Source organism: Diaphorina citri, unplaced genomic scaffold (genome assembly GCF_000475195.1).
Source record: "Diaphorina citri unplaced genomic scaffold, Diaci psyllid genome assembly version 1.1 scaffold1709, whole genome shotgun sequence".
In the NCBI taxonomy this organism is placed as follows: Eukaryota; Metazoa; Arthropoda; class Insecta; order Hemiptera; family Psyllidae; genus Diaphorina; species Diaphorina citri.
Window position 1 is genome coordinate 64,219 of NW_007379135.1, and position 14,621 is coordinate 78,839.

The window sequence follows — 14,621 nt, forward strand, 5'->3', positions numbered from 1 at the left end:
CAGGGTGCCACAAGTTTAGGGTGGAAGAACTCTATTATCGGGTTACTTCCCCTGATTTAGGCTATTGGAATGCTACACTATAGTGTTGAGCTTCCCGATATAGAGCTCGATATTAGAGTGCTGGAACCCAGTCACCCGATTAGGCTGCCGGCACCGTAGTTTTTTCTCAGTGTAGGTCTTCAGTATCTATATTGAAGACTTGGTAGAAGTAGGTAAGTGAAGTAGATAAAGTTACTATCCCTCTTTCAATGCAGAGTTGTAGACCTATGGTGGATTTCACCAACGACTTAACGAGAGATTTAAATAATGGGACAATTTTCAATGATGAAAATAGGAGTTTTTCATGATCCAAACAGGAGTTTTTAAGAACTCCTCCTTTTTGGATCACTGAAAACTCTTATTTGGATGATTAAAAACTCCTTTTTAGATTATTAAAACATCCTTTTTGGATGATTTCCTTCAATCATTGATGACAGAGACAGAGTTGAGTTTTATGATCCCGAAAGTGGTTTTTCCTGTACTACTGGAAAATGGTACGACTTTTCCGAAATTTTCTTTCGCCAAACGATGTGAACCGCCGTTTTGCATATTGCCGTGGTCAGTCAGCTCATTTTCGTACTCCTTATGGCCAATCAGTTGAATTTTGTGTAATCAGTTTTTTAGGTATACCCAGACTAACTGAAAATCCTGAAATCGTCGTGAAGTTTGAACTCACTTCACTTCGTTATTATTTCATTTCTTCAATCATATTAGATGAGTTGTTAACAGATTCTCTGAAGAGTTCCTCACTAGGCAAACCAAACTAGATGAAGACGATCTCGTCAATGTGACCAGGTGATATTTAGATCTAGGAACAGAAGTGATATTTAGATCTAGGAACAGAAGCACCTTGGGACGAGGTGAGTTACGAGCCACTTCCACTGGAAACTTTAAAGGCTAAAGAGTCATGGGAAGAGATCTCAAAATAGACACGGGATGACGTTTTCGGAAAAACAGAGTGGAAAAATTTACGCCACATGTGTGGGGTATGTGTGAAGAAAAAATCAAAGTCAAGATGTTTTTTTTTTTTTTCTTCTTTTTTATCAAGCTTTTTCTAAGGTGGGTATGTTTGAAGGAACAATCAAAGTTTTTCTTCTACTTCTTCTTCTTCTCCTCCTCCTCCTACTTTTCCTTCTACTTCCACTTCTTCTTCTTCCTCTTCTTCTTCTTCTCTTCCTCATCCTCCTCCTCCTACTTCTCCTCCTCCTTCTTCTTCTTCTTCTTCTTCCACCCAACCACTGGTATTGACAATGTGACGATGTTAGTTCGTCCTTAAAACTGTCACTGCTCAAATTCTTCTCATGAAAAAAAAAAAAAAAAAAAAAAGTTCGGTTATGCCATAGGTAGTGTTATATTCTTACAACAGAATAGGTTTACATTTCAAGAGAAGGAATGATGATCATTTAATCGAAGACCAAGATACAAAACTGGGAAATCAGAAAGTCACACTCAGAATATGTGCTGGCCAAAACCAACCCAAATGTATACTACAGGTAGGTATAAGTACCTATTAGGTCCAAGTTAGTATTACCTACATATACTTACTACAAGGATTATCCACTCGGCTCAACACTTACCTGAAACAAAAGTAAAACAATGAAAAATTAATCAACAAAGAATAAATTAACAGCCTATAGTGTGTCCAGATCAATGTGACAGCAAAAAAATAGGCATTGTTGCCAAACGTGTCACATGTGCAATGGTAGAGAATCTCTAAAAGGGGAAGCTATATTGCACAGTGCTTCCTCCGACAGTGAAACAAAGTCAGGTAAGGCGATATCCACCTTACCTGTTCTGGAATCCAACCTCTGAACTTAGAGCTACCTCTGCATTTTAGAAGAGAGAGTTTATCAAAAATAGGCACCTTTACCTGAATTGCAACAATGTAAGGATTTCCTGCAATCTGATTGGTTCCTTCATTTTGGGTTGATGACTCATTGCTGTCACATTGATCTGGATGAACTATAGTTAGCTTGAAGGGTAGCGTGTCTGTCTTGTAAGCATTACGTACCGTTACCGTTGCGGGTTCGATTCCCGTCCGGGGAGGATTTTATCCTGAACAGATAAGGTTCGTTCTCGGAACATCTAGCCTTGTCCTATCCTGTCTTTCTTCTCTCTTCAATTTTGGGACGATAACCTTAGCAGTTAGGAACAGTTCCCTCCATCAAACCTCTCTCGCTCTCTCTCTCTCTCTCTCTCTCTCTCTCTCTCTCTCTCTCTCTCTCTCTCTCCAAAAGAGAGAAAACATAAATGAGCGGTCAGATCACACAGAAAACTTAACCCAACAAAATGGAATATACATCATTTATACTGCTAAAAAAAAAAAAAAAAGTCCCTTTACCGCCGCAGTCTAAACATAATCATGCATTTTTGCATCAAGATCAAATCACTTTATTATGATCACATCAAATCGGTACCCATAATTACTCAAGTAATAGAACATTAACTTTTATGGCAAGTAGGAATTTTTTAATCAAAGACGAAAAAAGTGTAATTTAACACTTAAATCATATTAATTCTTGACACTTAAAGCCAGATTAGTTCAACACTTGATTACCAGACAACACCTAAATCATAGCCAGATTAGTTCAACACTTGATTACCAGACACGCTTCGTGTTATAACACTTATAAGTCACTCAAGAACCAATAAAGTTTAATCAGACATGAGGTTTAATCATCAAGAATTCGCAACATGTTGGCAGCCTTAGATCACGGGGATCTAATTATTTAGTTCTCTTATTTAAATACTTCATCTCTAATTTATAAAAATTATAATGTTCGTGACAGTACTTGTTTTCATTGGTCCGATTTATTTGTCCGCAGAAGGACATCATGCTCTAGTTTTATTTATTTTAACTCGAAATACTAGAATTTGCATTTTTGCGAGAAATTTCAAAAATAAGAACCGCACAGGGCAAGGTGTTGCCAGTTGAACACAGATAATGGCAAGAAGAACATTATCCTTTTTTTCTGCAACTTTGCATTCCATAGTTACAAAAAACGGACTATAAATTCAAATATTCATATTAATCTCAAATGGCAAAATCCTAATTAATCCTCTCATAATTTCAGATCGTGCTGGCTTGCATCGCCGCCGTAGCCCTCGCCGCTGAGAAAATTTCCACGATCGCGTCATCACAACCTAAAAATCGTAATCACAATTAATCTCAAATGGCAAAATCCTAATTAATCCTCTCATAATTTCAGATCGTGCTGGCTTGCATCGCCGCCGTAGCCCTCGCCGCTGAAAACAGAAAGGTTGCCGACAAGAAGGTCAACGACAAGGCCAGAAACAAGAAGGAAATCCTCGACCTCGGTAAGAAAAACAACCTCTTCTAGTTCCTGATTTCTAGACTTACAGAAAGCATTCGACAAGTATCTAATAACTTCGTGATATTTTATAATACGTCTTTGGTGTTCAACGTATAATAGCATGTCGACATTAAGCATCTACCAAGATGATTGACGCACATGGAAAAGTCACCAAGGAGGAGAGCAAGTAGAGTTGACGAGATCATTTTCGAACACCTCAAGGATGTACTCTCGGTCCAAATTCCTAATCTTTTTCAATTTCCTTTGTTTCAGCTTACGGATACGGATCAGGCTACGGTTACGGAGCCGGATACGGTCTTGAATCCGCCGCTTACGGTCTAGGATACTCTTCCTACCCAGCCTACTCTTCCTACGGTGCCGGTTACTCCAGCTACGCCGCCCCAGCTTACTCTAGCTACGTTGCCCCAGCCGTCAGCTCCGCCTATGTTGCCCCAGCCGTCAGCTCTGCCTACGTTGCTCCAGCTGTCTCTGCCTACTCTGCCCCAGTCGTCTCTAGCTACGTTGCTCCAGCCGTGAGCTCTTCCTACGTTGCCCCAGCTGTCTCCAGCTACGTCGCCCCAGCCGTCAGCTCTGCCCGTTGCCCCAGCCGTCAGCTCTGCCTACGTTGCTCCAGCTGTCTCTGCCTACTCTGCCCCAGCCGTCTCTAGCTACGTTGCTCCAGCCGTGAGCTCTTCCTACGTTGCCCCAGCTGTCTCCAGCTACGTCGCCCCAGCCGTCAGCTCTGCCCCGCCCCAGCTTACTCTAGCTACGCCGCCCCAGCTTACTCTAGCTACGTTGCCCCAGCCGTCAGCTCTGCCTACGTTGCTCCAGCTGTCTCTGCCTACTCTGCCCCAGCCGTCTCTAGCTACGTTGCTCCACAGCTCTGCCTACGTCGCCCCAGCTGTCTCTGCCTACTCTGCCCCAGCTGTCTCCAGCTACGTTGCCCCAGCTGTCAGCTCTGCCTACGTTGCCCCAGCCGTGAGCTCTGCCTACGTTGCCCCAGCCGTCAGCTCTTACTCTTCCTACCCAGCTTACTCTAGCTACGCTGCCCCAGCCTACTCCGCCTACGGTGCCGGTTACTCTAGCTACGCTGCCCCAGCCTACTCCGCCTACGGTGCTGGATACTCCAGCTACGCCGCCCCAGTCTACGGTGGTGCTTACAGATCTGCCCTCTACGGATCCGGTCTGGCTTCCTCCTACGCCTGGTAAATGGCCACGCCATCTTTCTGAGCTTTCGCACAAAAGATGATTCGACTTTGAATTTTGAACTCGGCGCTCTGCCGACGTTCGACTTTTAAAGTTACCCTAAATGTGATACTCAGGGAATCATATTCCTTTCGTTTCAACGACTTAACTCACTTTTCTTCCAAGTTCCTTTCCAATCCTTCCAGAGTAAATCCTCTACTTTCCTTTCTGAGGCAAAACAACTGATATCTTATAGTATTATCTCTCTTACACAATATAGTCTATTCTATAAAAAATAGTAAATACGCAGTGTGTTTCAAATTATTATCTACCTTCTTTTCAGCTCCAAATATTGGTCAAGCGATTTGACTTGGTTTAGTGAACTGTAAAAAAATCACTTAAAATGACGGTTCAAAGAATCTTAAAAACTAGCATGTACTAGTCTTATAGCATGTACTGAATCGCTCTCTCGCTGGAAATAGTAAATACGCAGAGTGTTTCAAATTATTCTCGACCTTCTTTTCAGCTCCAAATATTGGTCAAGCGATTTGACTTGGTTTAGTGAACTGTAAAAAATCACTTAAAATGACGGTTCAAAGAATCTTAAAAACTAGCATGTACTAGTCTTATAGCATGTACTGAATCGCTCTCTCGCTGGTCCAGGATAAAAACTAACGAAAATACAACATACATATGCCATAAGAACCCAGCAAAGAAAAAAGCATTAAAGTCGATTCCTGAAAACTTGAGTTTTTGGATATACTGCCTAGCCCTTATCTTGGCACTGTATCCATTTGGAATTTGGATGCATCCAAATTGCGAAACTTTTATCACTTTAATGACATCTTTAGACTAACCGCGTTAATATTTTTAGAAATGACAAAAAGGAACCTCTAGTGGACTTTTTGACGAACAACTCTGTATAAGTTTGGACCTTGTGATGTTCACACAAATTACTCCAGACTCACACAAAGAATTACATGAGAAAAGGATGAAAAAAATATCTGCCAAGATTAGGGCTAATAACTAAGGAGTAAGGAGGGCAGAATAGGTCCCTGATAAGCAAGGAAGTTCAAATGCCATATTGCCATGCCAGGATAAAAACTAACGAAAATACAACATACATATGCCATAAGAACTCAGCAAAGAAAAAAGCATTAAAGTCGATTCCTGAAAACTTGAGTTTTTGGATATACTGCCTAGCCCTTATCTTGGCACTGTATCCATTTGGAATTTGGATGCATCCAAATTGCGACACTGTTATCACTTTAATGACATCTTTAGACTAACCGCGTTAATATTTTTAGAAATGACAAAAAAGGAACCTCTAGTGGACTTTTTGACGAACAACTCTGTATAAGTTTGGACCTTGTGATGTTCACACAAAATACTCCAGACTCACACAAAGAATTACATCAGAAAAGGATGAAAAAAAAAATCTCTGCCAAGATTAGGGCTAATAACTAAGGAGTAAGGAGGGCAGAATAGGTCCCTGATAAGCAAGGAAGTTCAAATGCCATATTGCCATGGCGCCATATTATTTTGCAGTATTTTAGCAAAATTGGAAAAATGCCATAAAAAGCCTAAAAATACTTACTTTTTGCTCATTTTGCCATATTTAAAATATAAAACTTTAAGAACAAAGAAAAAAAATTGCAAAAAAAAGTACGAAAAAGAACCGTACGTACACAAATAGTGGTTATACATTTGGGGAAACATTTAGCATGAAAGGTCGATTCCTACGTAAAAAGTCCTCAAAAATCCAAATCTGAAGTCAAAACAGTGAAAAATTATTTTAAAATGCTGAAAATTCAATTTTTATTCGACGTTCCAAGTAAAAATGTAAAACAGTTTCCTCTGATTCTTAAAAAAATTGCTTATTTTGCCATGTTTTGAAAAAAAAAAAAATGCCATATTTTCCCAAAATAAGTGCCATATTGCCATGTTTTTTAGTGCCATATTTTGGAAAAATAAGTGCCATATTTGAAAAAAAAAAATGCCATATTTTCCCAAAATAAGTGCCATATTGCCATGTTTTTTAGTGCCATATTTTGGAAAAATAAGTGCCATATTTTGAACGTCTCTGCTGATAAGTCATACCTGGCTTGAAGTCCTGCATTTTCCTGTTTGACGCGGGAATATCGCTCGTCTGTGTGTGTCTGGTTGTCCGCTAGTACACTCATCTGTTGCTGTAGCATTTGAACCTGCAACACACAAGATACACATTTCATTAAGAGTGTCATACTTTTAATTACACTAACACAAGGTATATTTTATATATTCTTACCTGAAGGCCCTGGATCACACACTAACACAGAAAATTTCTATATATATTCTTACCTGTCGCTGATTCTGTATCACATCCCGGCTCTTCCTCTCCTCGGTTCTGCACTGGCTCAGTTCCTGTTGGAGGCCCTGGATCACAGCTTCGCTAACCTCCACCGAGTCCGTCAGTCTCTCGTTGTCCTCCTTGCATTTCTCCAGCGAGGCCCGAGCCCGACTCACCTCCTCTTTGAGTTTGCCGTTCTCGGCCTCGATGTTCTGCAATCTGGAAATTGGGGAAAATATTTCTATATGTAAAAATCTGGTGTGAACATCACACGACTTTCCTTATCCTATTGAATGATGCTTATTTGAGTGTTCTTTTACAGTATCTCTAACCGTTCGGGGGGACAATCAGGGTTTATACGGTCTTCCTGGAATGAAATTCCATGAGTTTTCAAGAAAATTAGGGGGCGGAGGTACTTAAAATCAGTAAGATTGCCCCTTCATTTAAATAAAATATGCAATATGCAGAACGTCAAGAAATGTGAGGGGGAACGCGCCGCAGGCCGTTTTTCGGAAAAAACTTGATATTTAATTTGAACATTTTAAATTTTTGTCCCAGTGGCAAATTTCATGACTTTTCCAGGTTTTCTTTAAATTTTCACGATTTTCTATGACTTTTCCATGACTTTTTGTCCAATTTTCAGATTCCATGACTTTTCCAGGTTTTCCAGTTTTTCCAGGTCGTGTATAAACCCTGGACATGAACATACTTGAGTGCGCATTTCCTTATTTAGACGGGTAGCTAATAGTACCTAAGCTTTCAATTCTAGTCCCTCTCTCACAAGTGTTCATATTCGCTACCGTCCCTGAGCCCACACGTGATAAGCTGAGACTAATGGAAGGCTTCCAATGCAATGCAGTAATACAGCCTTTGTGGTAATTGCCTTATCAATGTTCTGATTGAGAAATATTTGCCTTTGTATGTGCTAGTACCTTCTATAAGGTCACTTTCTTTTGACTTTCCACTAGGATTAGGACAGAGTGTCACATGACTTGTTTTTACTGATAAAAAAAAGGTTGTTTAAGCTATGACCTGGGTTTAGAAAAGAATGACTAAATCCTGTCCATATTATCCTGCCAGAATGAGACTGAAAAGTCTCTTTAAATACTCCCGCTGTCGAAACAAGGTCTTATGTATTTGCCCTTCAATCCTATCTTAATCTTAGCTGTGAAGGCCCCGGGTTTGACTCCCAGTGTCGAAGACTGTTTTTCTTAAAAAAATTAAAAATAATGTTAACACTGACTTGTCTAATTTATCAAATCTTTACACTTGTTTATCACATCTTGACTTGACTCATCATTAAGAGATAAGAGATAATTTTTTCCTTGCGGCGTATTTGAATTTTATATTGTTGATCAAAATTAGTTCACCAAAAGTTTTCGTTTCAAAAGATTTTCATCGTTTATCAGTGTTATTCAGGGTTCTGTCAAACGGTGCAAAGACATGCTTGTGATGTTTGATTCATTAGTTTTCCCCCACATTTAACACAATTTTATGTCACTCAATTCTCGGCACAAAATTGATTATCTTCTTTCTAAACCTTTGTTTGATTTTTAGACAGTCGGGTGTTGGTAATTTCTATTTCTACCACTTATGGCAATAATTTAAAACTCTTTAAATCTTATTTGGACAAAATACTTTATTTGTTAAGACAAATTGGCATTCTTTATTTTATTACAGAAAATTTTAGATGTTATTAATAAAATTTTGATGTTAAAATCTCTTTCTAAGTCACGAAATAACGTCAACACCACATGAAACACTTGAAAATAACTGGGCACACTGCCGATAACTGCCGCACATTGGGTCTTCCCGTGTTCTATTTCGTTAAATATGACTCGTTTTATGAATCACCCACACAAGGCCCGGTAGCTAATTCATTCCTCATCAAGCAACGCTCATTTTGTTGACTGAACTAATATAAATAAATCAAGGAATAGACGAGACGTTAGCATGAGTAATACACTTAGATCATCTCACATCGCAAAGGTCTGGGTTCGATTTTTGGCGAGATAGATAAAAAAAGGTTAGTTAAATTCATTCCTAATCAAGCAACGCTCATTTTATTTATTGACTGAATAAATCAAGGAAAAGGCGTTAGCCTGAGTAATACACTGGACCTTAAGATGACCTTAGAATGAGCACTGGACCTTAGATCATCTCACATGTCAAAGGTCTGTGTTCGATTTCCGGGGATATGGATAAAAAAAAGCACAGTAAAGAAGAGTAGGTTTAGGCTTTAGAGTTTTAGAGCATGGGCTTTTAATTTTAAGTTCAAGAACTTTGGCATCAATTTAATTCACAATTAGCTATTGACTTTATTAGCCCTTGGTGGATGTTATCAATTTAATTCGCCCGTTTTAAATTTAATTCAATACTTTACAACTGTCTACTTAATACACTGAAAGCATAATTCTCAATTTCCAATGCTAATCACAATAGTAGAATAAAAATCCCTTAATACAACGTTGTCAAAAGTCACAAAAAAATCTCTCCCAATAAACACAACAAAGTGGGGAAAACTGACAACATCTATTTCGCCAAATCTGCCATTTTCAAAACAATCCAATAATTTACTTGTTTTACCTTAGATCATCTCACATGTCAAAGGTCTGGGTTCGATTTCCCGGGATATGGATAAAAAAAAGCACGGTAAAGAAGAGTAGGTTTAGACTTTAGAGTTTTAGAGCATGTGCTTTTAATTTTAAGTTCAAGAACTTTGGCATTAATTTAATTTACAATTAGCTATTGACTTTATTGGCCTTGGTGGATGTTATCAATTTAATTCGCCTGTTTTAAATTTAATTCAATACTTTACAACTCTCTACTTAATACACTGAAAGCACTAATTCTCAATTTCCAATGCTAATCACAATAGTAGAATAAAAATCCCTTAATACAACGTTGTGAAAATCACAAAAATATCTCTCCAAATAAACACAACAAAGAGGGGAAAACTGACAACATCTATTTCGCCAAATCTGCCATTTTCAAAACAATCCAATAATTTACTTGTTTTAATGACAGCTAGATACGTTATACTAATATACTACTTACTAGTTATCAATAGAAAACGATTTAACGAGAGGCCCCAGAGAAGTCAAGTGAAATGAACTAATAAAAACAGTCAGACAACCAGTGCCGGAGTCTGAATGTAATATTTTAGAACACACACTACAATGTGTATTTCAATTTCAAAGCTTTTTCGAGGGATCCATTCTCTGAATTGAAGCCACACTATTCAAATCGTCGTATGTATTACTTACTAGTTATCAATAGAAAACGATTTAACGAGAGGCCCCAGAGAAGTCAAGTGAAATGAACTAATAAAAAGTCAGACAACCAGTGTCGGAGTCTGAATGTAATATTCTAGAATCACACTACAATGTGTATTTCAATTTCAAAGCTTTTTCGAGGGATCCATTCTCTGAATTGAAGCCACACTATTCAAATCGTCCTATGTATGTAAGCTTAGTATAATTCTTTATTAAATTTGGTGAGCAAAGCGCGTTCTAAATTAAATAAAATAAATACAATTTCTTTGTGTTAGTATGTCACAATTTTTGATGTTCACAGCAGCATTGTAGGATTTTCCAAATATCTCAGTAATCCTAACACCCAATGTTTACCTACCATGCTGGCATGGGTCGCTATACTATTCATTTTCCTAGCGAGGCTGAGTGGACTGTTTTTCATGGCCATTTTTAATACCGTAACTCCGACACTGATTCCTAAACGAGAACAATTTGTTATCTTTCTTATCATATGACAAGTTATGAGAATTTTTGCATACACAGGGCTTGTGCTAATAAAATGCATAGGTGTATCAACATTACTAGTATCAGTGATAGACAAGTCATATTAGATTAGGTGAGTATTCCAAATATCTCCATAATCCTAACACCCAATGTTTACCTACCATGCTGGCATCGGTCGCTATGCTACTCATTTTCCTAGCGAGCCTGAGTAGGCTGTCTTTCATGGCCATTTTTAATACCGTATCTCCGACACTGATTCCTAAACGAGAACAATTTGTTATCTTTCTTATCATATGACAAGTTATTAGAATTTTCGCATACACAGGGCTTGTGCTAATAAAATGCATAGGTGTATCAACATTACTAGTATCAATGATAGACAAGTCATATTAGATTAGGTGAGTACACCTACCCAATACAATAATATGGTATCTGAATATATATCCACCTTATTGTATATGCACAGTTGTATCAAGTAATATCAGGTATAGACACCTCATATTAGATTGGGTAAGTACACCTACTAAATAACGTGGTATCTGCCTATCTACCTTATTGTATGCAAATCAGAATCTGGTGTAACCTTGTACCTCCATGTGATTTCTCAATTTCTTTAGCCTTAACCTCCGCAACTTTGAAAATAACCAATCAGATTGCTTAGAAAGTTAAAGTTAGACCGAGTTTATACTCCGATTTTGGTCTAGTCATAAGCCTCATACTGTGAAATGTTCTCACTTAGATCGGCATCGTATCGCTTACCCAACTTACACTCTGTTCAAACCGGTTGCCAACGAACACAAACTGCCCGTCGTAGTTATCGTACTCCAGCTAAAGTTAGACCGAGTTTATACTCCGATTTTGGTCCAGTCATAAGCCTCATATTGTGAAATTTTCTCACTTAGATTGGCATCGTATCGCTTACCCAACTTACACTCTGTTCAAACCGGTTGCCAACGAACACAAACTGCCCGTCGTAGTTATCGTACTCCAGCTAAGATAGGTACTTTTTTTAAATTTCATACAAACTCAATCAACGAAAATGTTAATTATAAGTTATACCACTATCTATGAAGCTCAAAGGCTTGTGTCTAGATAGTGGTCGTTGATCCCTTGTGTAACGCGTCCATTTTTGTTTGTGACTATTGCCCTACAGCCTACCCTTATCCTGCCATCTTCTTCTGAAAACATCAATGTCCATTAAGTTTTACTATTTCAGTATTATTCCAGTGTTCGGTACTTTCAAATTTAGTAATTAGTAACCAGCCTACTTAGCTTAGTTGGTAGCGCGTCAGCCTTGTAAGAGCTAGACCGCGGGTTCGATTCGAAGTTAGACCGAGTTTATACTCCGATTTTGGTCTAGTCATAAGCCTCATACTGTGAAATGTTCTCACTTAGATTGGCATCGTATCGCTTACCCAACTTACACTCTGTTCAAATCGGTTGCCAACGAACACAAACTGCCCGTCGTAGTTATCGTACTCCAGCTCTGTCGCGTCCAGGGGCGTAGTGCACGGCGAAATCGAATCCCCACCCCCAGGCCCCACCTCGTCGCCGCCACTGGTCTCGCCTTCTTCGTCTTTGTGAGCCACGGACTCCATGCCCGGAGGCGCGCGCATCACTTCGACACTGATTGAAATGGCCAGAAGGAAAAGTTCCGTAAGGCAGGTACTGGTCGAATAAACTACCAGGAAGACGGGGTTTTTGAGGCGAGCTTAATTGGGGTTTCCAGGAAAACGGGGTTTAAATTTTTTTCCCACTAACTTGGCACTGGTTATGGTTAGTTGATGTAGCTTTCAGGAAAAAGTTTGTTACTAATTGGTTGATTCACCAGGAGGAAAGTGAGAGATCCTTTTAGGTTTCGTAAGGCCGACACTGGTTGAATAAAATATCAGGAAAACGGATTTTTCTTCACTGACTTTAACAGTTGTTAGTAATAAAAGTTGGCAGTAATCTATCTAAAAAATAACAATTAAATTGATAGTTATTTTCTAGCTGTTAAAAATGATAGTATTTTTGTTATTTATTTACACTCTCCACACATGGCCTTGCTGCTTAGCGTGTAAATAAATAAATAAAAAAAATTACACTCTCAGCAACAGGGCCAGTATTTAATTAATTACCAATTAAATAGATATTAGAACCACATTACAACCTTTGTTTTCAATCACCACCTATTAATTTACATTCACCTTTTTTTCTAGTTAAGCAAGGTCTTTTTACTGAATTGTTAGTTGTATGTATTATTCTTTAACCCATCAAATATACGAGACCTTGTTTAGACTGCTGGGGTAAAGGGACTTTTCAGTCCTATTCGGGCAGGATAAACCAGGTATATTCTATTCTAAACAAGGTATATTCTACAAATTCCACAGACCTTTGTGTCAAGGAACCAAGACATTGAAACTCACAAACACATATACGGTACTTGCTCACAAAACATTTACTACACTTGCAGTCGGATTGAAAACAAAGGTCCCCTGTGTTACCGACTACTAAGGCACACTCTGCCATTACTGAATGTGACTGATAAGAATCGGGCCTTTGTATAGGAGGGGGACGAACAGAGCATTGAATGCAGCTGAATGCATTAGGCGCGTCGCATAACTGAATGCATTAGGCGCGTCGCATAACTGAATGCATTAGGGCCGTCGCATACCTACCTCGGTGGTGTAGTGGTCAAGGCGCTCGCCTGGTCGAATAAACTACCAGGAAGACGGGGTTTTTGAGGCGAGCTTAATTGGGGTTTCCAGGAAAACGGGGTTTTAATTTTTTTTCCCACTAACTTGGCACTGGTTATGGTTAGTTGATGTAGCTTTCAGGAAAAAGTTTGGTACTAACTGGTTGATTTACCAGGAGGAAAGTGAGAGATCCTTTTAGGTTCTTAATTGTGGTTGATTTTTTATAGTCCTGGTTTCCAAGTACCTTGATATTATATTACGTGAAAAGATGTTCTCAGAAATATTACCTAACCTTTTGAAACAAAGGGTAACATGGAATTATAACAAACATTGAACCACTTTTGCACATAACTGTAAATCACAAGAAATTAAAGATAACTTCAGGTATTTCTAATCACTTATTACACAATATCAAACGCAAGCAAGAGCTTAAGAAGACAAGGAACACTGCGAAACTATGTCAAAAACGTCATTTGATAATGAAGAACGTAAGAAAACACACTAAAAACATGAATGACGCGACTCTTGGCTAATGTGGAAAACAAAACTCAACATATAATAAGACAACAAGAAGATATAGATAGGTACATGTGAAATGCATATAAAATAAACACAGTGGAAGTTATTAGAACAATAATCATAATTCACATTTAAGAGAGAAAGAGAAATAAAAATAATAATAATCACAGCAGAAGTAATAATCATAAGTAATACTTATAATATGATTATATGATCATATTTCACTTAACAAGCTGGGCCCGTCCTTCCCGGGAATTTTTTAGCCCGTAGTTTACTCCATCGTATACGGTCCCGGAGCTTCGCACGGGAGCGCGCCTAAGAGAGAAAGAGAAATAAAAATAATAATAATCACAGCAGAAGTAATAATCATAATCATAAGTAATACTTATAATATGATTATATGATCATATTTCACTCAACAAGCTGGGCCCGTCCTTCCCGGGAATTTTTTAGCCCGTAGTTTACTCCATCGTATACGGTCCCGGAGCTTCGCACGGGAGCGCGCAGCGCGACCGTATACGCAACCTCCCGAACACGCAGTGCGAGTAATAATAGTATATAGGTACTAATTTTCTTTAACCACGATCGAGTAAACTACGGGCTAAAAATTTCCCGGAGGGACGGGCCCAGCTTGTTACTACTATTGTAATAATAAAGGAAGGACGGGCTAAAAATCAGAAAGAGATGGAGGAGGTATGTACTTACGGGAAGTAGAGGAAGAAGAGGGAAGAAGAGAGAGAGAGAGAGAGAGAGAGAGAGAGAGAGAGAGAGAGAGAGAGAGAGAGAGAGAGAGAGAGAA

General features: G+C 38.7%; 2 protein-coding genes across 2 annotated transcripts; one reads left to right on the forward strand and one right to left on the reverse strand.

The window, feature by feature from the left end:
- Positions 1-2,401: 2,401 nt before the first annotated feature.
- On the forward strand, positions 2,402-4,841 carry LOC103516956 (cuticle protein 16.5-like). The gene is made up of 5 exons (XM_026829215.1): positions 2,402-2,452; positions 3,114-3,192; positions 3,244-3,357; positions 3,627-3,939; positions 4,232-4,841. Exons 1-5 carry the CDS (start codon positions 2,402-2,404, stop codon positions 4,560-4,562), a joined length of 888 nt encoding a protein of 295 aa, XP_026685016.1. The 3' UTR covers positions 4,563-4,841.
- A 141-nt stretch (positions 4,842-4,982) lies between these two features.
- LOC103516957 (spindle assembly abnormal protein 4-like) lies at positions 4,983-8,348 on the reverse strand. Its single transcript, XM_026829216.1, has 4 exons — positions 8,315-8,348; positions 6,879-7,108; positions 6,606-6,742; positions 4,983-5,010 (listed from the first exon to the last, which is right to left on the reverse strand). The coding sequence occupies exons 1-4, from the start codon at positions 8,346-8,348 to the stop codon at positions 4,983-4,985; spliced, it is 429 nt and encodes a 142-aa protein (XP_026685017.1).
- Positions 8,349-14,621: the final 6,273 nt, after the last annotated feature.